Source organism: Barbus barbus (genome assembly GCF_936440315.1).
Source record: "Barbus barbus genome assembly, chromosome: 29".
NCBI classification, from domain to species: domain Eukaryota; kingdom Metazoa; phylum Chordata; class Actinopteri; order Cypriniformes; family Cyprinidae; genus Barbus; species Barbus barbus.
This window is the reverse complement of record NC_136757.1, coordinates 10,275,840-10,298,143: the sequence shown is the minus strand read 5'-3', so window position 1 is coordinate 10,298,143 and position 22,304 is coordinate 10,275,840. Positions and strand designations below refer to the sequence as shown.

Genomic DNA, 22,304 nt, shown 5'->3' with positions numbered 1-22,304 from the left:
ATCTATAAATATTATAGATATTTATTTTAATGCCCATAAAATTAAAAGAAAATAATTTTAACTGTGAAAAGTAAATGAACACCTCTGAACAGATCGATCCAAAACACTTCCTCTGTCTCAAGAATCAGTGATTCCAGCGGTCCAGTAGAGTTTCAGGAGGTTTCCTCTAAATGGACTATTGATGGGTAATAATCATGACTGATGCTACAGCGACACGAACACTGCACTATCACTCCCTGGAAATGACTTTGGCTCTATATATACCCATCTCTTGACAGTCTCATATATAAACACCCCGTCCATGCAACATGAGAACAGTTCCTGAGTAAATGTGCATTTACACAACCATCATTCTTGAGCGAGTGGCCTTACGTGTTCGTCTGAAACACAAAGACTAACGGACGGCTGCTGCTTGTAGCACGAAAGTGCTGAATAAACTCTCTAGAGCCAATCGACCCACAGACTCGCCACACACACACACCGTTAGATGAGCTTGAAAGCTGGAGATGGGAAAAGAATAGGGTGATTAACAAGAAACAAAATGGGCTGAGAAATAACAATTGGCCACTGCACTCAGGGATTCACATGATTAACACTTTCCTTTAAAAATCGCTTGCGAAATGAAAATTCGCCCAATGAACGCATATTATAGATCTTGTTGTGACCGATTCATTCATGTCTTTTTATTTCTTCATTTCATCAAAAGACTTCTCTCTGGTGATATATGGCAGACTTCTCCTATCATTTAGACTACTTAAACCCTGCTCTTTTCTTGCATTTGACAGAAATCTTACATTAGTTTTTGAGTGGTTACTGATCCAATCAATGACCAATGGATCCCAATTTGGTATTAAACTCAGGGGTCTCATACCTTTTGACCAACTTTAAGACTATTTATGATTTTTGAATGATTTTTCCAAATATAAGAATCAGAATCCTGCATATTGAATAGTTGCCTTATTTTGAATGACAGTGTGATTTAGCACAAAAATAAATTAGTTTCTGGGAACCAAACCTATTTGTCTGAAGCTGAGAATAGATAAAATGGACAAGAAATAATGAAAGCTAAAATGCATAGGCCAGTAATGCCCTCTACTGGAAACCTGGGCGTAAAAAAACCCCAGTTTGAGACTCACTTGAAACTAATTGATGAAAAACACTGATAATGAGAATAAAAGGCTGCATTCTAAAGGTTTTTCTTTTAAAAGTGGCCTAGGGCATAATGTTTATTTTATTTTCTTCAGGTAAAAAATAATCCATGTTTTATGCTGTCTTCAATCAATGTAGGATCTTCCTGTTACACGACTGTGTTCTGTATCGATCTGACACTCCACAACATCTCCCCTCTGAAACACATTCAAAACAACTGACCTTCAGTAAAAACAACTATAATATAATGGAAATACAAAATGTTAAAATAATATCTGCTGCATTATGAAAAGGATAAAACATTTTACTACTCTACTCTTGAGAACTATTGGATAGGAAATTGGCTGTTTTTTACAGAAAAATGAACCAACTACATCTACAGGGACACAGATTTAATATACAGGTTATACATTAATATCATTTCTGAGGAAGTGGAGTTTCTGTTAACAGATCCTCAAACATTTTAAAGACATTCTTATCTCAGCGGACTAGATCAATTTAAATGTGATGATAAATATTTTTAGCCACTCGTATGAGTCAAAATGCAACAGTTTTCTAAAGGAGCTAACACTTTTCTGTTGTGTAAATTGCATTTATAATCACCCAGGATTAATGTCAGTTCTTTTCTAACAAGCTCATATTTGGTGTAAATGACGTGTGGCATGGCGGCTGCTTTTCTCTTGGGCATGTCTGCTGCACGCTGAATGAAGATCACTGTTGGACTGAATGAAGAATGAACGTTTTGTATTTATATTTTAGAGCTATTAGGATGGATTTTGCAGGAAATTTAATATGTCGTTCCTTGTGCATATAATGTCATTCGTACACAGAGAAAAGGTTTAAGCTTGAGAAAAAAATTGCTCTGGCAATATGCATATGATTTTATGTGTGTATATATTTTTTTTACATTTTTTAAACTACTTGAGTAATAGAGTAGCTTCAATAAAGATACATAGTCTTACATAAAATATATAATTTTTGTTTAATATTTACAAATGCATTTAATTTCTTGACAATGCAAAGACTTTAGATTGTAGTTCATTATATCTCATTGGAGAAATAAAGAAAATGTAGTTAAGACTTTTTCTTGGTAAGTGTGTGATCGACTGGATAACTGGCAAAAGTGCAGTTAAAGTCAGTGATTGCATCTTTACACCGATTTGTTCGGCTCTGTGGTTCCCTCTGTAAATCAGCTTGAATTGTTGTCAGTCCTGTCGATGCCAATTAGAAAGCTTAAATACTGAAGCCAGTGAGTGCCTGCTAAATGTGCCTCACTTCGGTTTCGTGTCAAAACTGACATCACGACGGCGTCAATAAGACCATTCCAGCTGGTCTAGTGTTCAGCTGATCTCATTGTGTCAGTGTCAGTCACACTGTTCTGACTGTTTGAACAGAAGAGAATCAGCCAGACTTTATCTGCGGATCAAAACAAAGGTTTCAGGAAAGGCTTTAAGCAGGTGTTAACAGCCTGCCAGGTGCAGTGATTGTGGGTTGTGTCGCTAACTCAGACATGTTGAAATCCACACTGATTTTTCTATAGAAGAGCTCACCTTTAGATACACAGGTGGATTTCTGAACACCCCCACACCTGGAGGCGTTCCAGTCAAAAACACATCGCCAGGACAAAGAGTCACAAACCTGCACCAAAACACCAATTTGAGAAAAAAATGTATTAAATTGAATGCATATTACATACACTACCAGTGAACATTTTTGAACAGTAAGATTTTTAATGTTTTTTAAAGTCGTTTCTTCTGCTCACCAAGCCTGCATTTATTTGATACAAAATACAGCAAAAGCAGTAATATTGTGAAATATTTTTACTATTTAAAGTAGCTGCTTTTTATTTGAATATATTTTAAAATGTAATTTAATCCTGTGATTTCGAAGCTGAATTTAGCATCATTACTCCAGTCACATGATCCTTCAGAAATCATTCTAATATACTGATTTGGTACTCAAGAAATGATGAATAGAAAGATCCAAAGACCAGCATTTATCTGAAATAAAAAGCTTTTGTAACATTATACACTATATCATTCAAAAGCTTGGAGTCACTATTTTATATATATATATATATATATATATATATATATAAAAAATTATTATTATTTTTTTTAAATGGGGAGGATTATAGAAATTAATAGTTTTATTTAGCAAGGATGCTTTAAATTGATCAAAAGTGATAATAAAGACGTTTATAATGTTACAAATTATTTCTATTTCAGGTTAATGCTGTTCTTAACTTTCTATTCATCAAAAAAACTGAAACAATTCTACTCAGCTGTTATAATAATATTAATAATAAATGTTTTTTTTTAGCAGGAAATTAGCATATTAGAATGATTTCTGAAGGATCATGTGACTGGAGTAATGATGCTAAAAAGTCAGCATTGAAATCACTAGAATAAATCACATTTTCAAATATTCAAATAGAAAACCACTTTAAATAGTACAAATATTTCAAAATGTTACTGTTTTTGCTGTACTTTGGATCAAATAAATGCAGGCTGGTGAAACACTGAAAATCTTACTGTTTAAAAACCTTCCACTTGCAGTGTAATTAAATATTTACAAGGCATTACTGAATTAAGGAAATTGAATTTAAGAAATTCATGCTTACTCAAAGAAAAAAAAGATGCATTAAATTGATCAAAGGTAACAGTCAAGACATTTACAATGTTACAAATTCTACTAATATTTCACAATATTACTGTTTTTACTGTATTTTTGATCAAATTAATGCAGGCTTGAAGAGCATAATGATTTTCTAAACAAAAGCACTTGAACCCAGAGTGAGTTTGCTTACTGTGAAACCCAGGCAATCTGCTTCTCGGTTTGATAGATCATTTGATTGGTGTTACTGTCCTGAACTGCGGCCCCATTCACCAGACAGCGGACACCCAGGTTATGAACATCTGTTTGACCAGAAATATTGCTAGTATTATCAAATACAACATCTGTCTAACGTTTTCATATTTTTGTATTTTCCACTTTACCTTTGAGTGCTGCAGTGGTAACCAGTGCTGGCCCGAGTGGACAAAACGTGTCTCATGTTTTTCCCAGCAACCACTGCTTTCCATCGCGCTTCATCTGCCAATCACGAGCACTCACATCGTTCGCTACGGTAAAACCTGCAACATAGGAAAGGGCCTCGTCTTCCTGACACAAATAGACAAAATGTATTTGACATAAATTAGGTTCGGGCGAATAAATGTCCTGCTACTAGGACACTGAATTATACGCAAGTCTTTATTGACTAGCACATGAAATAGTCAGAAAATCTTTTGAAATGGAGCAGTTTATTGAACCTTCAAACAAAATCAAAAAAGGTTGCATGTGTTTTTTTGTTTTGTTTTTTATGGCTCATATAATATGATATAGGAGAATATGGAGCTCAAACACCTCTGTTTTATTTAGAGGCCCAAACTGAGCAAAAATATGCAATTTGGTGCAGGTGCTGATGTATATGGCAAGAAAGTAAGATGAAATTCTAATAGCTAACATAAGTCTAACATGATTGAGATTTTTGTAACAGTATAGGAGACATTTCATGAATGCATATTAATATCACTTGTCACTCTATATCTTCCAATAATATGTCTTGGTAAGATCATATCTAAATGCTTAGTTTATAATCAAATCATTGTAGTTTTTATTGTGGGGGGCAAAACATATAATTCAGTGCAATGATGACAAGTACAAATAAAAGATGTAGAAATAAACATTTCATAAAAGCCTGATGTATCATTTGATACATTTTAACATAAATTTTCCTAAAAATATGTATGGATCGCCAAGTAAAATTGCTTCAGTCCATTACATGTTCGCTTTTAAATATTACTTACAATATAAAAGGTATTCTTAAGTTTGCCTTATAAAAATCAGTAAATATTTCACTGCTAAAAGACGGTTTGTTTTTACAACTGTACTAAAAGGCCTTTTGCTTGCTGAAAAAAACTAAAAAAAAATAAAATAAAAATAGGCTTATTTTATTTTTGGTGCTATTTTATAGTTTGGTGTTGATTTTATTTTTGATATTTTTTGTTATTTAATTTTATTTGTGTTGTGGTAACAGAAGTCTTTTATTTTGACGGTCATTGGCGTGAGCGGATATAGTGCGAGTCCGCGCCAAACATTTCAGTACGGAACGAAAGCTAGACGCACATGGTCACGATTTCAAAGGTTCACGGTTTACAAGGAGTCCAAAAGGATTTAGCTCCTGGTTTAAATGGAGAACAAGCTCTTACGGTTGATTCACACAAAGTGATACAGTGATGTACTATGTCTTACGGCATTCAACGGTGATCATATCAGTGACGAGCATTCAAATAAAGTGTGGGAATCACCAGTCGGAGAGTCGTCTATCCTTTTATTGAATCAGGGAGCTACACTGCTAATGAAGAGCTGGAGCTCTTGAAGCTCCGCCCTCTTCTCCGGGAGCAACAGCTCACTCGCATTTAAAGGAACATACTCAAAACAACGCGTTTTGGCTCACACCCTAAAAGTGGCAATTTTAACAAGCTGTAAAAATGTATCTGTGGGGTATATTGAGCTAAAACTTCACATATACGCTCTGGGGACATCAGAGACTTATTTTACATCTTGTAAAAAGGGGCATAATAGGTCCCCTTTAATCTGCATGTGACAGATTCTAGCAAACAACACGAGTCAGCCTCATAGAGTAGTTTTTCAGTAGTATGGAAAGTCATTGTTGGATGAAAGTGACACCAGCTGTCAGTTTGAAACTCACCTGACTCTCCTCTGGTAGAATGATGTAGGGGTGTGCGATATGACGATTTTTGATCGTGGACGATAAAAATGTCTCCACGATCTGCTTTTGAAGAAATATCGTAGTATCGCGCTACAGAGCACATTGTCAAATACAGTTCTGGCGCCGCCGTCTCTATGTACTGTACAACACGACATACAGCAGTAGAGTTACTCAGACAGGACACTGCACTTATTCGCGATCGCAAAAGTACATTATTTGCACACAAGCCTTGCTGTTTAAATGTTTCATTCGCGCGCTGGTCTGACGTGCGCTTGTTCTGAGCGCATACACCTGAAGCACGCGCACTAAAACGCCTGTCTAACAGCGCCTGATTACTCAACTAAGTTATATTTTGCGCTAATACTGTCAAAACACACAAGGTTTACATACAGACTGAGTTGGTTATCTCTAAAATGAAAGTAAATAGTTAAGAGAGAAACGGATGCGTGCCTGTACTGTATATTAGATGCGTGCAGCTCTTAAAGGGACAGGACACTAAACATGCTGTCGACTGTCATTAAAGGGATAGTTCACCCTAAAATTGAATTTCTGTCATTATTTACTCAGTGGAAAACCAAACAGTTGCTGGTCCACATTGACTTTGATAGTAGGACAGAAAAATCCTATGGAAGTCACTGAGGACCAGCAACTGTTTGGTTTTCCACCTTCTTCAAAATATCATTTATAAATGTTCAGCAGAAGAAAGAAACTCATTCCGGTTTAAAACAACTTTTGAGTAAATGATGATATAAAAATACAACATTATGACAGAATTGACAGACAGATGACAGAATATTAATTTGTGGGGGAACTATTCATTTAACGTTAACAAAACAACAAAACACAAAGAGAAAAATCACTCACTATTCTTGACTGAAAAACTTTAATACAGTTGCTTTAGGAATCAGTCTATCTAGTGTTTTATTTTTATATTTGTTCATTCAATTTCATTGAATGCTCTGCTAAATACACCTATTGTACCTGGAAATAAAGCACTGTTTGTTTTATTTGTATATTATGTGTATTTGTAATGTGTATCTTTGTTCTTATTTTTTAATAAGAAAAATAAAATAATGACAAAGATTTTTTATCTTCACCCACTTTGGCCTAAATATCTGCCATGCATCTTTGTCTTTCTAGTTTGGCTGTAATGCTCAGACAACTTGTAAAACCAAAATAGTAAAACTAACAAAGAATCGGGATAAAAATCGTGAATCGTGATATTTCTATAAAAAATCGTGATATGATATTTTTCCCATATCGCCCACCCCTAGAATGATGTCATCATAAGGGCCAGTGATAGTGGAGGGGAACTTGCTGAATATGATGGGCTCTTCAGGAATCGGGGGAATTTTGCTCTAGGCAGTGGTCTTTATAATTCATACCAACACACACCACCTTCTCTGGGATGGTCACTGGGGACAGCAGCCTGATATCTGACCGTGGCACCACATGCTGACCGCTGGACAAAGCCCTGAGGGAGACAGGAAGATGAATAAATGCTGTTTTCTATATCATAACACATTCTACCCATAATATCACTTTGATATCAATTTGTGAATGCCTAAATAATGAACTAATAACATATTTATATACAGTCATGGCCAAAAATATTGGCACCCTAGGTAAATATGATCAGATAAAATTTGAAAATTAACCTGCATTGTTAATCCTTTTGATCTTTTATTTAAAAACGATCACAAAAATCTAACCTTTCATTGGATAATACAAATTTAAAATGGGGAAAATATCATGTTTTTCTCAAATACACGTAGGACACAATTATTGGCACCCCTAGAAATTCTTATGAGTAAAATATCTCTGAAATATATTCCCATTCATATTCAAAATTTTGAGGACTCCAGGGTGATTATGAACATAAAAGTATCCAGCCATGGCTTCCTGTTTCACAGAAATATAAGTAGGAGGGAAAACAAAGCCCAAATTCCCTTAATTATCCATTACAATAAGAAAAACCAAAGAATATATTTCTGATGTGCAGCAAAAGATAATTGAGCTTCACAAATTAGTGAAGTGGCTTTAAGAAAAGAGCTAGAGCAGTGAAAATTCCCATTTCCACCATCAGGGCAATAATTAAGTATTTCCAGTCAACATAAAATGTTAAGAAAACTGCCTGGAAGAGGACGTGTGTCTATAACGTCCTAATGGAGAGTTTGAGTGGCTAAAGACTCTCCAAGCACCACAGCTGGAGAACTGCAGAAAATAGTTGAGTCTCAGGGTCAGAAAACCTTACAAAAAATCGTCAAGCAGCACCTACATCACCACATGTTGTTTGGGAGGGTTTCAAGAAAAATTCTCTTAGCTCATCCAAAAAAAACTCAAGCATATTCAGTTATCAGACAGGACTGGCACTTCAAATGGGACTGGCTTCTATGGTCAGATGAAACTAAAAAATTAGCTTTTTAGCAGCAAACACTCAAGATGGGTTTGGTGAACATGGGTAAAAAGTACCCCATGTGTACAATGAAATATACTGCTGTATTTTTGATGTTGTGGGCTAGGGATGGGCGATATGGCCTAAAAAATTTATCACGATAATTTCAGGTATTTATTGTGATAACGATACAAATGACGATAATATATATATATATATATATATATATATATATATATATATATATATATATATATATATATATATATATATATATATATATATATAAATAGATTAAGTTTTAAAGATTAAGTTTATTTCATATAGTATTATTAATGCAATTAACTTGAAACTTTCTGTACACAGCCAACTTATGGCCATGCTAATTATGATCAACAGCTCATCACCATTAATTGCTCTTATCAACCATAATAATGCGTTATGGACGCTTCATATTAAATCATATGCATAGGCTACTGGCACACGTTTACCACGTTGCTGATGACTGAAAGCCTGTGTATGGCTATACTGCTGTGATCTGTTTCAGGCTTTCCATATCATAAAATTTTAGAAATTAATTCATTGTAATATCTCAGAAATGGCATATTTAACTTTATTAAAAGTATGGCATCTTTTATGTCAAATTCAAATTGGACGTGTTTCCACTCTTTGTAACCACCATTTTTCTGTACACTTTGCATATTATGGTAGTTTGCTCCTCATCTGATTTTCTGTAACCAAACCAGTAGCAAATTGTGGAGGTAGCTCCTCGCGTAACAACAAGCTCCTCCTCATGGTGCGTTCACACCAGACGCGAATGAAGCGTTAAGCGCGAATGATTTACATGTTAAGTCAATGCAAAGACGCGAATAGACATCCTGCCGCGCAATTCGCGCGAATGACGCAGCGCGAATTGAGCGTTTAGAGCGAAATTCTATACATATGCTCTTTGTGGCAGTCATACATGTGCGCCTGGCAGAAGCCCTGCCCATGACGCGAATTCGCATCTGTTGTGCAGTGAATTTCACGCGCGAATGAAGCGCGTAAACCCAAAATGTTCACGCGTCCAACTACGCGCGAATAGCGCGATTTATTCGCGCAAGTCGCGTCTGGTGTGAACGCACTGTCAGCCTCACGTCCGCCTTCCGCCATGCTTGTTTTCACTCCGCACGTGAACAGTGAATCGGGCGCGCACAAAACTACGTCATCAACTAGACTTATGGTTATTATCGTGAGGAGACAAATTTTTATCGTGAGGAGAATTTTCAACGGTATATCGCAAACGATAAGATATCGCCCATCCCTATTGTGGGCCTATATTTCTGCTGGAGGTCCTGGACATCTTGTTCAGACACATGGCATCATGGATTCTATCAAATACCAACAGATAAAAAAAAAACAGTAAATGGGCCATGTTTGGATCTTCCAGCTGTACAATAATCCAAACACAAACCTCAAAAACAACACAAAATGGGTCACTGAGCACAAAACCAAGCTTCTGCTGGCCATTCCAGTCCTCTGACCTGAACCCTGTAGAAAATGAGTGGAGTGAACTGAAGAGAAGAAGCACCGTCATGGAGCTGGGAATCTGAATGATCTGGAGAGATTCTGGATGAAGGAATGGTCTCTGATCTCTTGTCAGGTGTTCTCTAACATCATCAGGCATTATAGGAGAAAATTTAGAGCTGTTAAACTGGCAAATTAAGGTTTCAAAAAGTATTGAATAAAAGGGTGTCGTTAATTGTGGCCAATGTGTATTAGAGAAATACATTTATTTCATAATGATATTTCCCCCATTTTAAATTCTTATCATCCAATGAAAGGTTAGATTTTAGTGAATTTTTAAAATAAAAGATCAAAAGGATTAACAATGCAGATTCATTTTCACAGCCTTTGATCATATTTACCAAGGGTGCCGATATTTTTGGCCATGACTGAATATATATATATATATATATATATATACACACATTATATAGACAGTGGTGGGCAAATTTATTAGAACACCTGACAGATCTGAAAATACTGACCATTTTTGCCTCCAAAACATGATTTAATTTCATAATGTTCATGAAACATGCATATATAGAATAGACAGGAAAATAAACTAAAAAAATATATATGCTAATCAACTTAAGAATCATCTTTTCAAGCATTTATATTTTATAGTTTTCCTTCTTTATAATGATATTGTAATCATTTCAAAAATGTCAAATTATTATTAATTAAAAAAAATTAAATGTTAATCAATAAAGAGGTATACATGTATTTTCAAATAATTTTTCAAATAAAATTCTAATTTAATAGATTTAGAATAAATAAATAAGTAAATTATTCGGCAGGTGACTATAAAGTATGTTCTCTCTTTGATGAGTTTGTGTGGTTTGTGTTACAGTGTGCATTCTTGACCTCTTACCACAGTCCATTCCCTTTTTCCCCATTTCTAGGAACTGTCTCATAGTGGCAGGTATGGAGGGGTCGAAGGCTTTCAGATCAATGACCCCCTGACCTTCTGCCTGCTCCCCCCCGACTCTGACGCCCTCCTCGCCTCCTCTTTGGCAGAACTGGACGAGTCTCATAGCGGCTGAGTTTGCGGTGCCTCTGATGGTGGCTGCAGAGAATATGGCATTGAGTCTCCTCAGACTGAGCTGAGAGATACCCAGAAATCTCATGTATTAGAAAACAGAGGAAAAGAAAGACAGACAGAAGAAAAGACATACAGCAGTGAAAGAGAGAAATGGACAAACATACCAATAGGTGCAAGACGATAGGAGAAATAACATGCCCTTCAAGTGGAGTTAGAAATATCATTTTTGCAAATTCCAAGCACAGTAATAAACAAGCAAAGTCATATTTAAGAGAGAGAAAATCAAAAAGATGATACATGAGTTGCCGAATCGTGACACTAGAAGGAGTGTGTTTATTTAAAACATTGCGGAAGCACTAATCTATAATATGGATAATATATATATGGACATCTATAATCTCTATATAGAAATCAGCAAGTCGGTAGTGAATTATAATGGATGACTGTACAAGTTATTTTAATTTAGCTGTATTTAAATTGCATACTGTATATCTTTTCAAAGGCGTGATGTACAGTAAAGCTTTTTATGGAGGACTAAGCCTGCAGAAATAAATATAAAATAGTTTTAAAAAATGAATGAAAGATTAAGTAAATACATTTTAAAAGAATCAAAATAAATACTAGAAAGTAGTAGAAAATAGGTAATGAATACATTTAGGATTCAATTGCATTACCAATAGCCTAAATTATTTGTTTTATCGAGTCATACATTCCTTTATTTATTTTCCTAAAACTACATTTATTCATTTTTTTTATTTTCTTTTTTCCTGCAGGTTTGGTCCTCCATAGTTTTTAACCTGTATTAAACCTCTTTAAATAACACAGGCATTTTGATTGTTAAACACAATAAAGCTAACTAACATACACTGAAATAATTTTTTTTCAAACTTAAAACACTTTTAAAAGCCAAAAACATGGAGCAACTTTAACAAACCTGCACTGTGTAAAAGCTTAAGCTACCTATAATTCAAATATTTTTACAGAAAAACTCAACCTCTTTGTTTTACATAAAAACACTTGTTAATCACTGGACAGTTTGTTTTCTGTAACACAAACCATGTAATACCCTATTAACAGTTTGCATCCCTTTTTTATTGTTATTATTATTATTATTTTTTTTAATTAGGCTCCTTCCGTGTGTTTCTGACACGAATGCCCGCCTCACTCAGGAGCACCTGAAGACAGCATTATTTCAGATAAAGGCATCAGCAGGTTTTTTGATTGTGTAACAGAAATTCAGCAAAAATCTAATTACTGATTGCTTAAGACAACATGTTTATCGCTAGTAATAAGATATCATGCAAGGCAGTGCAGATAAGAGGTTACTTTTCCCTGCTGTGTGACAGCCCTAAGTTACCTGATCTCGGTGCAAGAAGCAGCAGTTGTGGTTATAATACATAGTTTATATATATATATATATATATATATATATAGGTTCTAAATGACTAAATTAACTGGGACACATGGAGAGTATAATAAACACTCTTCGCTTGTTATAAAACCAAATATAAACGTAATAAACAGTCGTGTGTGATACATGTGACAACAAAATAATTGTTTTGGTTTTTTTAGCCGGTTTGTAATGAACTGTTCAAAAGAACCGATTCGCAGAAATGAATCGGACTTTTCATCTCCGTGACTTCCGGCTTTATTTTGTAGTTTAAGGGATGTTTGTTGACAAAGACGTAATTTAAGGAAATACACGTGTGAGTTAAAATATTGAAATACGTTTTAAAAATTGCACATTTGAAATAGATCAATATGTTACTTCCACAATTTCTGTGCATTTTATTTTATTATTTTATTACAAAGTTCGAGGGGGGGGGGGGACTACAGAGTCATTTATCACGTGACTCAATTGGTCACGTGAGGTGTCTTTGAACTCTTTCAGCTGCCGATGATCTCACTTCTGCAAGACGAGAGAAGGAAACGTGAGGATGTCTGTAAGGTAGGAGGATTATTTAGAATTTGTGAAGTTTAAAATAAGTTTTATTATTACTGCTATTTTTGTGTGGTTATATTGAGTTTTCTGCAGTCTGTGTGCGACTGCAATCATTTTAAGTTATGATCGCTAAAAGCTAGATTATGCAGTAGTACTGGCTAATAGGGTCACTGTTAAGATATATAGTTCAATTTGTTTTTTAATTAGTTTATTTCTACGATTATACAAATCTTGATTAATCTCATGATTTCTTATCAGCGTTTAGAAAGCATTATGTATTATTGTTGTTATTAGTAGTAGTAGTAGTAGTAGTATTATGCTTTTTGTTAAACGTTTTCCAAAGACCCCCTATCACCCCTGTGGTGGAATTAAATCATAGTTTCAGCAAAACAGTTCCCCTTTGCCGACAAATAAATATGGTAAATATGAGAAGTATTTCAGTACAGCAAGGTACTGTAGTTGCTGAAGCTGCAAGTGGTTTATTCTTCCTAGATGTTTCAGTGTGCTCCACATGTTGTGGGAATAAAAAGAAACGTTTTAAATAGAAATAGCAGAACAGAAGCGTATTCATGGTTTCAGTCCTTTGGACCCCACTACATGCCAAAGGACACTCAAACACTAATTAAACATTATCAGAAATAGTGCGAGCAGCTGCGATGAGTCAAGCTAAACATCAACTTATTTGTTTAATCTTGAAGAGCCATTCATGTCTGTAAACTAAGCTAGATGACATTTGTAATGGTTTTAATCTTCTCTCTGGCTTTTCCTTCAGTGTCCAGCCTCTCCAGTGTACCACTGACTGCAAGGACCAGAAGTTAGTATATGTGCTTCACTTGTGCATGGCTGCTCACAAGTACTATGGCAGCATTGTGTTACCATCACAGGAACTGACTTTTAATGAATCAATCATCACTTCTGTTACCTGAACTGCCTGCTTTACAATCAACAACACTTAGACTTTAGACTTTAGCCTGCTTTCTGATAACTGATGTGTAAAAATATAGTTTATTGTGTCAAGCGTGGCCCCGTGTATTCTTGTCCTGATTTTCCAGTAAAATTACATTTCCTTAATCACATGCATTTATAAACATTTTTCCTGTTTTATGCATAAAATAAATACATGTAATTTTTTGCATAAAAAAGCAACAGTTTGTCCGTGGCAGTGTTATTTTAGTATTATGTACTGCTATAATGTTAATTAATATTTTGAATTAGCTTTTATTTTAATATTTATTGTAGTATTTATATACTGATTTGGTGTTTAGAATTAGCAACTTTAACAAATCTACACTTGTGTAAATAATACCTATAATTAAAATATTATTACACTTTTTTTTTTTTTTTTTTTTTCTCCATAAAACACCAAACTTTAAGATAATGGATTAGTGTTAATTACAGCATGTTCAAAGTTGAACACTGGACTTTCTGTAATACAAACATTTATTTTTGATACCATATATAAATAAATGATAGAGGATAACTATTATTTTTATTAATTTTTTTGCAGTTTCATCTCATTTATATTTTATTCAATTTCAGCTTTATTTAAATTAATTAAAATTATTTTAAATCATTAGTTTAGTCAACAGCAACAACACTGGCCATATGGGTATATTGTCTGAAAACAAGTATTAATATCTTCCACAATTTTGATTCACAAGTAAATGTATGTGGTTTTAACCATGTTTGCATATTTTGTATTAGAAAACAACAGTACAGATCAAGAAAAAGATTTTTTTAGCACTACAGTACTGTTTGGTTTTACTGCAGCTATAGTAGAGCAAAAGTGTATATTGCTCTATCATGAAGTTTGATTTGGGTTTTTCTTATCTTTTTATAGTTTTGATGGCGTAATCTTGATATGCCAAAGTTATGAGCAGCTTCCTGATGAGCTGGAGTGTTTGAAAGCACCATTACAGGACTACAGTGCAGTAAGTTCAACACCACACACACCTAGCCAACCTTTTGTTGATATGCATTTCTTTTTATTGCACACATCTGTCACTGTTTCATATTCAGGTGGACTGTTGTGTTGGTGAAGAGGTTGTGGTGGTCAGGGTTCCTGGTCTCTCTGGAAACAGACTGGTGTTTGCCTGCACCGGTCCAGTGAATCGGGACTATGATGATGTCCGGCGCTTCAGTGATGCTGCTGCTAATGGCATTAAGAGGTGCTTGTGCAAACAAGATGTGTGATGTCATGTGTAATGATCAATACACATCCTGTGAAAACAAAATTTTTTCTTCATGTGTTCTTGGCTTCACATTCTTCTAGGAGACATTTGTTCTCTTTAAAGAGGACTTTTCCTCATCCAGAGGTTTTATGTTGATCTGAATGTTTTTTGTTTTTGATATAGGGCCCTGAAAGCTGGCATGCAGCGCCCTCTGCTGGTGTGTCCTCCACACAGCAGCTATGCAAAGAGCACCTTAGTGGCTGTTCTAGGAGCCCTGCATGTTCTCTACACGGTGAGAAATGTTATATATATTATATATGTATATATATATATATTATTTTATTTTTTTTGTGACCTAAAATTAAATTAAAATTGGACTTAAAGCTGCAGTCTATAACTTAAAACTTAACTCAAAACTATCGCCTTCCTTTAGCCCGATTCACAACGGTTAGTTTTATAATAATGTTTTGTAATTTGAGTGGTACGGGTCATCGCATGTGAGGATCCTGCAGGTGGCACATCATTTATAGCCTTTTCTCACAGCAGCTGGAATAATTAAATGTATTATTTTGTTGGTGGATCGTAATCCAGAAAGTATTATGTGTTTATGAAACACATGTGAATGAAATTAAATTATATTCCAGTTTTAAATGTGCTTCTGATTACAGATAGCCTGGGATTACACAAGATTTGTATTTTAAAAGAAAGCCAGTTCGAAGGGAGCATAGTTTGCTTTTTGAGTTAAAAGAATTTCTTGAATGAATGAGGCATTTTATATAGCGCTTTGTGTATTGTTGTACACCCAAATCGCTTTACAATCATATAGGGGGTCTCTCCTCAACCACCACCAGTGTGCAGCATCCACCTGGATGATGCGACAGCAGCCACAGCACAACGGCGCCAGTGCGCTCACCACACACCAGCTACAGGTGGAGAGGAGAGAGATAGAGCCAATCAAGTGGATGGGGATTATTGGGAGGTCATGATTGACAAGGGCCATTGGAGGGAATTTGGCCAGGACACCGGGGTTACACCCCTACTCTTATGATGAGTGTCATGGGATTTTTAATGACCACCGTTGAGTCAGGACCTCGGTTTAACATCTCATCCGAAAGACGGTGCTCTTTTGACAGTATAGTGTCCCCGTCACTATACTGGGGCATTAGGACCCACACAGACCACAGGGTGAGCACACCCGGCTAGACTCACTAAAACCTCTACCAACAGCAACCTAGTTTTCCCAGGAGGTCTCCCATCCAGGTACTGACCAAGCTCAACCCTGCTTCGCTTCCGTGGGCAACCGGTCTTGGGCTGCAGGGTGATATGGCTGTGGCTTAATATGAAATTCGAGTGGTATGACAATTAGATTAGACTGTACAGAAATTGAAATATATACGCTAATGCACACTATACTCATGGTCACGCAATGCTGATGTTGTTAACTTCAGAATAAAGTATAACAATGATAATAATTTGCATGATTTTGTGTCATCCGTGCTGGAGCTGTGCCAGAGTAAAACCCCACGCAAGCAAGATAATTTTGCAAGTAACTGCAATTCCAGGTTTTCAAACATAGATGGCGACAAAGAGGCAAAACGTACGGACTGCAGCTTTAAGTACTTTTTTATTTCAGTTCTGTTTTTTTATTATATTTATTATTAAAATATTTTTGTTAATTGAAATATATTATGTAAACAAAAACTTTTATTTTGGATGCGATTTAATCACGATTAATCGTTTGACAGCACTAACAATTAATCTGTTAAAATTTTAAAATTTTATATTTTTCATTATATACTTAATTCCAATTGACAAAAATAATTTCTCAGTGTTGTTATTTTACACCAAAATTTATGAAAATATTTTAGTTAATTGAAATAAAGTGGATGTATATGTCAGTATCAGCGTAAGCTAGTTATTTTTCTGTGTCATCAGCCTTTAGAGGTGAGGGAGCACAAGTCGTCCCCTCATAAGGTGGCTGTGCTGGGCGTCTGGGCTAAGAACCGGGCGCAGGGAGAAGCCATTACTGAGCTGGCCACTGCTCTGGAGAGTGGCAGGTACGAGTCTGTGTAGAATTTTTATATGGTCAAAGATTTTGGATTAACCAGGTGTCTGCTATGATCCATTGTGTACAAAAATCAGTAAAATGATAATTTGTGTATGGTATAGGTTTGTCTATCGTGACATCGGTGGCTCTGACCCAGAGCGAATGGCTGCCCCTCGTGTAGCGGAGTATATGCAAGCAGTTTTTAAGGATACTCCTGTAACCGTGAGTCTCTACATGAGCATTTAAAGCTGTATCTCATCTCACTAAGTATTGACATGCTTCATTCATCTCCATGTCGTTCTTAGGTGACAGTAGTGAGTAATTTGAATACCCTGGAGAAGGAGTATCCCTGTTTGGCTGCGGTCAACCGCTGTGCTAACAGTAAGATATTTTATTTCAAACACTGAACTTATTTTCAATGCTGCCACTTTTCCAAAAACAGAAATACATAATATATATTGCAAATAAAATAGCTAATCCATTATATTTGTGCTTCAGCTGTGCCGCGCCACCAGGCCCGAGTGATCAAGCTGCTGTATTGTGGGGAAGGACCCATTCAAAAGACCCTCATGGTGGTTGGCAAGGTTGGTTGTAGGTTACTGTACTTGGACACCAGGGATAGAAGAGTTTCCAGTACATATGAACATTGAATGTTGTGGCAGGGCATTACGTATGACACCGGTGGAGCTGATATCAAGGCCGGAGGAATCATGGCTGGAATGCACAGAGATAAATGTGGCTCTGCGGCGGTTGCTGGCTTCTTCCAGGTACTGATCGCATATGCACCTGCTCTTTTTACTGACGAGAATATTAGAGTCTAAAATCAATGTATATTTGTTTGTTTTTTAGATCTTAGCCAAACTAAAGCCCAAACACCTGAAGGTTGTAGGTGCAATGGCAATGGTGCGAAACAGTGTCGGATCTGGTAAACAGTTTTGTGTGCATGTGGGGACCAGTTTGGGTGTCTATTGCCAAATATAGGTCACTTTTTAATTTTTTATTTTATTTTGTTTTGGCAGATTGCTATGTAGCGGACGAGTTGGTGGTGTCTCGTGCTGGTCGTAGAATCCGAGTTGGAAACACTGATGCTGAAGGAAGAATGGTCATGGTGGACTTGCTGTGTGAGATGAAGGAGCAGGTAAATACACTCTAAAATAGCCTGAATTACAATTTTAAGATTTAAATTTGGCCCTATCATGAAATCAGAATCATATTGTTAGATAAAATATACACTGACAGAACTAAAAAAAAACTAAGATACCAAAACACTGAAATGAAGGAAAATCTCATTTGCTTGTGTGTAGCATCTGCTTTGCATATAATTTTAAAAGACCTTCTGAGTTTGAGCTGCGCATTTTATTACTTTTATGAATAAGTAAAAATATAATGTTGGCTTTGCATAGATGCTCGTTATGTTGGACCCAACAGCACATCTTCATATACATGGTCACACTTTATTTTGAAGTCCAATTCTCACTATTAACAAACCATTAACTATGACTTTTGCCTCAAACTTATAATTTGTTGCTCATTAATAAGGAAGTTGTTAAGTTTAAGTATTGGGCAGGATTAGGGCTGTAGAATATAGTCATGTAGAATAAATGCATTATAAGTACTTATAAACAGCCTATATGTTAATAATAGGCATGATAATAAGCAACTTGTTAATAGTGAGAATTAGGATTTTTTTTATTGTTTTTATTTTAATTTTTTCAGTTATTAATTTGTTGAAGTTTAAATGTTTTATCAAAAAATGTATATTTAATTTTATTTTAGCTTTGTTTCAATTAATGAAAACTATTTTAAAATTTTAGTTTAGAAATGATTTTATAGATTATATTATTCATTTCAGTCATGAATTTCCAAATGGTGGCTAATAGGTCCATTACATGCAATCTGCTAACATCAGACTAGTGAGATTGCTTGCTCAACATTTAAATAGTGTGGTTCAGTATTCACTGTAAGCTGGCCCTGCAGTGTGCTAGTAGAGCCTCACCCAGCTCCACCTGTTTAGATCTGCAACTAAAATGAAAAACAATTTATTTTAAATATGACATTTATCTTTCTTGGTGATCTAGAGCTCTTTCGTGTTTCTCTAGGCATTGCAGGAAGTGTCTCCTCATCTCTTCACTATAGCCACTCTGACAGGACATGCTGTCAGAGCCATGGGACCGCATTACTCTGTAAGTACTTCAACAACATGCTCTTACATATTTTCTGAGGGCTGAGAAAAAAACTGTTTACTACACATCAGTAGTACTTTAACCATTGTCCCTCTGTCTTACTCAAACAGGGTGTTCCACAGGGCTCAGTTCTCGGGCTATTATTATTTACATTATGCCCCTCGGACAAATTATTCACTGCCGTGGTTTTCAGTACCATTGCTATGCCGACAATATTCAGATATATACTGCTTGCCGACTTGACTCTATTCACCAGACTGCATCTCTATCTTTATGGATCAACGAGTTAAGACCTAGCTAAACTCCAATTTTCTCAGTTTGAGTTTGACTAAAACATAAATCTTACTCGTCGGTCCCCCAACTCTAACAAAATAACTAATGCCCCTAGAATTAACCTTGAAGCTACATCAATTATTCCATCTGCCCCTGTCAAAAACTTATGTATCATTCTTGACTCTTCATTAAACCTGCTTATACTAGTAAACTCTCTAAAGCTTTTTTTAAACCTCACCGTATTGCCAAACTCCATTTCTTCGTTAGCCCAAAAGATGCTGAATCATTAGTACAGGCATTTATTACAACTTGCCTCGATTACTGTAAGGTATTTATTTATTTTTTCTGGACTACCAGTGTGCTCCATCTCCCGTGTGCAATATATTGAAAATTCTGCTGCGAGAATGTTAACTTGCACTAAACGGTCTGCTCGGATCACTCCTATTCTATTTAACCTCCACTTGCTACCCGTGTCCTCTCATATTATTTACAAAATTCTTCTGCTTATCTTTAAGTGACTCTATGGTCTTGCTCCTACTTATCTCTTTACTTTCTCCATATATTCCCTCTCGACCACTTCGATCATCTAGAGGTGAACTGCTTTGTGTATCGAGATTTCGCCTTTCATCTAGGAGGCAGATCTTTCTCTGTTATGGCTCCTAAACTTTGGAACTCATTGGCGTTGTCTCTGAGGACAATAACCACACTGCATGAATTTAAGTCTGAACTCAAGTATCTGTACAACCAATACTACCAGTCATAATGTGTTTCTTCTTAAACTGTTATTGTTCTCTGTTTGTATTTGATTGTTTGCACTACTATTACAATATGCAAGTGCAATTGCACGTCTTGGACTTGGGCAAATATCGGTTGTCCACCGAAGTGATTATGTACAAAATTGTTTATTTGCTATTGTCATTGTGAGGCATCCTTGAGCTTGGGAAAGGCACTATATAAATTAAACATTATCATCATTATATGTCCCTGTAGATCATAATGGATAACGGTGCTGCTTACCGCTCTGGAAACGCTCTGCAGTGGCAGAAAGGTAAGAAGAGCTAAGAGGAGTTTGTTTTTGCTTCCATAAACATAGCTTCATTTGTCTGAAATTGGTTTGTGTGGCAGCGGGAGAGGTGCTGGGAGATCTGTTCGAGGTGTCCACCATTCGTCGGGAGGATTACGAGTTCCACAAAGGGAAGTCTGAGTATGAGGAGATCCTGCAGTCCAATAACTTGCCTTCTTCTGCCACACCACGTGGACACCAGACGCCCGCTGCCTTCCTCATCATGGCTTCTGGACTGGATAAGGTAAACAAACATAAAATGGGTGTATTATAAGTTTAGGATTTATTAAAAACGTAACATTTTTGTAAAAATACATACATTAACCATCTACATATTTGTCCCACAGCAGGGAGTAGACTCGGACAAACCTCTGCCTTACTCCCATATCGACATTGCTGGATCCAGCGGCCCTTTCCCTGGTGTCCCAACAGGTGCCCCAATTCTTGCCATGGCGACAAAGTACCTGGAGCTTTAAATACACATCCAATGATTTTTCTGGTTCTTAATTATTTCCGTATTAACGGTTTTCATATCTGCTCCGTCTGACACATTGTGTGTTAATGTAAAACTGGGACAAATCATGACCTTTGCTCCTTTTATCCTTCCATGATGAACTGTCCATTTTATCCTTTTGTTGCTGCTCCATATTACATGAATGCATCTCGTCACGTCCTTAAAATCCTCTGTACTCCTCTTATTCACACACAAAATCATCTTATCCAATTTTTCTTTAGTATTGTGCAGGTTTCCCGTTTCTAATAAGCATTTAACAAGCTTAAAGTGAATTAACCAAAGTGTTTTATTTCCGTTTTTACCCTGTAGCCTTACAGTTTCTCAGTTGATCTGATATGAAAGAGGAGGTGGGGAAGTTGAGTCAGTGATTGATATTGAATTTCCATCTGTGACTTTGGTAATACTGTGAGAATACAGCATATTGTATAACTGCCCATTTTGTAGAAATGTGTAATAAAAGCATTTTGGAAAATAAAAGGAGCATGATGCTTTCTTTGTCAACTGGAAGTTCATAAGAATAAATGTCTCTGTGAATACTGAATAGAATATGTGTGACTGTTTATGAAATACCTGACGAAGACCCGATGGTCGAAACGTTGCAATAAAGTATATATTTTTATGGAGCAGTCAATTCAGTGTGCAGACATTACGCTTGTTCTTTTTGCTATAATTCTAATTTTGTCCTGCACCTGAGCCCTATTTGGGTTTGGGATGTGTGCAGCTTTCTTACACTTTGGCTTTACTGTTTACGAAATGCCATAATTTTTCATTGACAAAAGGACAAAAAAGCAACAAGCAATTGATCTAAAATGCTTGAATTTTTGTTTTTAACTACATTTTAGATTGAATTTAAGTTTATTTGATAATGTAATTTACAATTTCATTTTTACTTCATTTTAAAACATGAGTAATTTCTCCGTTTAAAAAAGTTGCGTACATTTTTTATGTTACGTTTTGCATAGCACTGAAGCTGAGGATGAACTGGAGTACAAAAAAGGATTGGAGAATTCATCATTTAGTGATATTTTAAATGAGCAATTTCTTTTCAACTCTTGTTAATTGAGAAGATAAGTCTTAAGTCACAGGGATGAGAATTCTTAAGAGTGAGCGACCGAGATAAATGAGAATAACCGTTAAATGTCTTTTAAGTGCAATTTCTGCTAAATGGGCGGCTAATTATTTTACAATTACATAATTTAGGCCGAT

At 35.8% G+C, this 22,304-nt stretch overlaps 1 protein-coding gene and 1 pseudogene across 3 annotated transcripts; one reads left to right on the top strand and one right to left on the bottom strand.

The window, feature by feature from the left end:
- Positions 1–1,274: 1,274 nt before the first annotated feature.
- LOC306849885 (oxaloacetate tautomerase fahd2, mitochondrial-like) lies at positions 1,275–11,129 on the bottom strand (annotated as a pseudogene). The gene is made up of 7 exons: positions 11,070–11,129; positions 10,728–10,966; positions 7,192–7,397; positions 4,149–4,311; positions 3,959–4,067; positions 2,700–2,787; positions 1,275–1,346 (listed from the first exon to the last, which is right to left on the bottom strand). The product of its transcript is annotated as an oxaloacetate tautomerase fahd2, mitochondrial-like (transcript).
- A 1,329-nt stretch (positions 11,130–12,458) lies between these two features.
- Positions 12,459–21,637, top strand: LOC306849019 (putative aminopeptidase W07G4.4). Of its 2 annotated transcripts, XM_079383857.1 has the most exons (17): positions 12,459–12,611; positions 12,797–12,853; positions 13,620–13,661; positions 14,688–14,778; positions 14,867–15,015; positions 15,202–15,310; positions 16,954–17,075; positions 17,188–17,287; positions 17,371–17,446; positions 17,564–17,649; positions 17,728–17,832; positions 17,915–17,990; positions 18,085–18,203; positions 19,165–19,248; positions 20,512–20,569; positions 20,647–20,828; positions 20,932–21,637. In XM_079383857.1, the coding sequence occupies exons 2-17, from the start codon at positions 12,843–12,845 to the stop codon at positions 21,058–21,060; spliced, it is 1,539 nt and encodes a 512-aa protein (XP_079239983.1). In that variant the 5' UTR covers positions 12,459–12,611; positions 12,797–12,842; the 3' UTR covers positions 21,061–21,637. The 2 variants fall into 2 exon arrangements, with proteins under 2 accessions (XP_079239983.1, XP_079239982.1); XM_079383856.1 differs by lacking the exon at positions 12,459–12,611 and having other exon boundaries at positions 12,734–12,853.
- Positions 21,638–22,304: the final 667 nt, after the last annotated feature.

Excerpts from the sequence above, each read along its gene's own strand:
- LOC306849019 (XM_079383857.1), top strand. Across the intron at positions 19,249-20,511 it reads CCATGGGACCGCATTACTCT|ATCATAATGGATAACGGTGC; the intron begins GTAAGTACTTCA and ends ATGTCCCTGTAG. Across the intron at positions 20,570-20,646 it reads CGCTCTGCAGTGGCAGAAAG|CGGGAGAGGTGCTGGGAGAT; the intron begins GTAAGAAGAGCT and ends TTTGTGTGGCAG.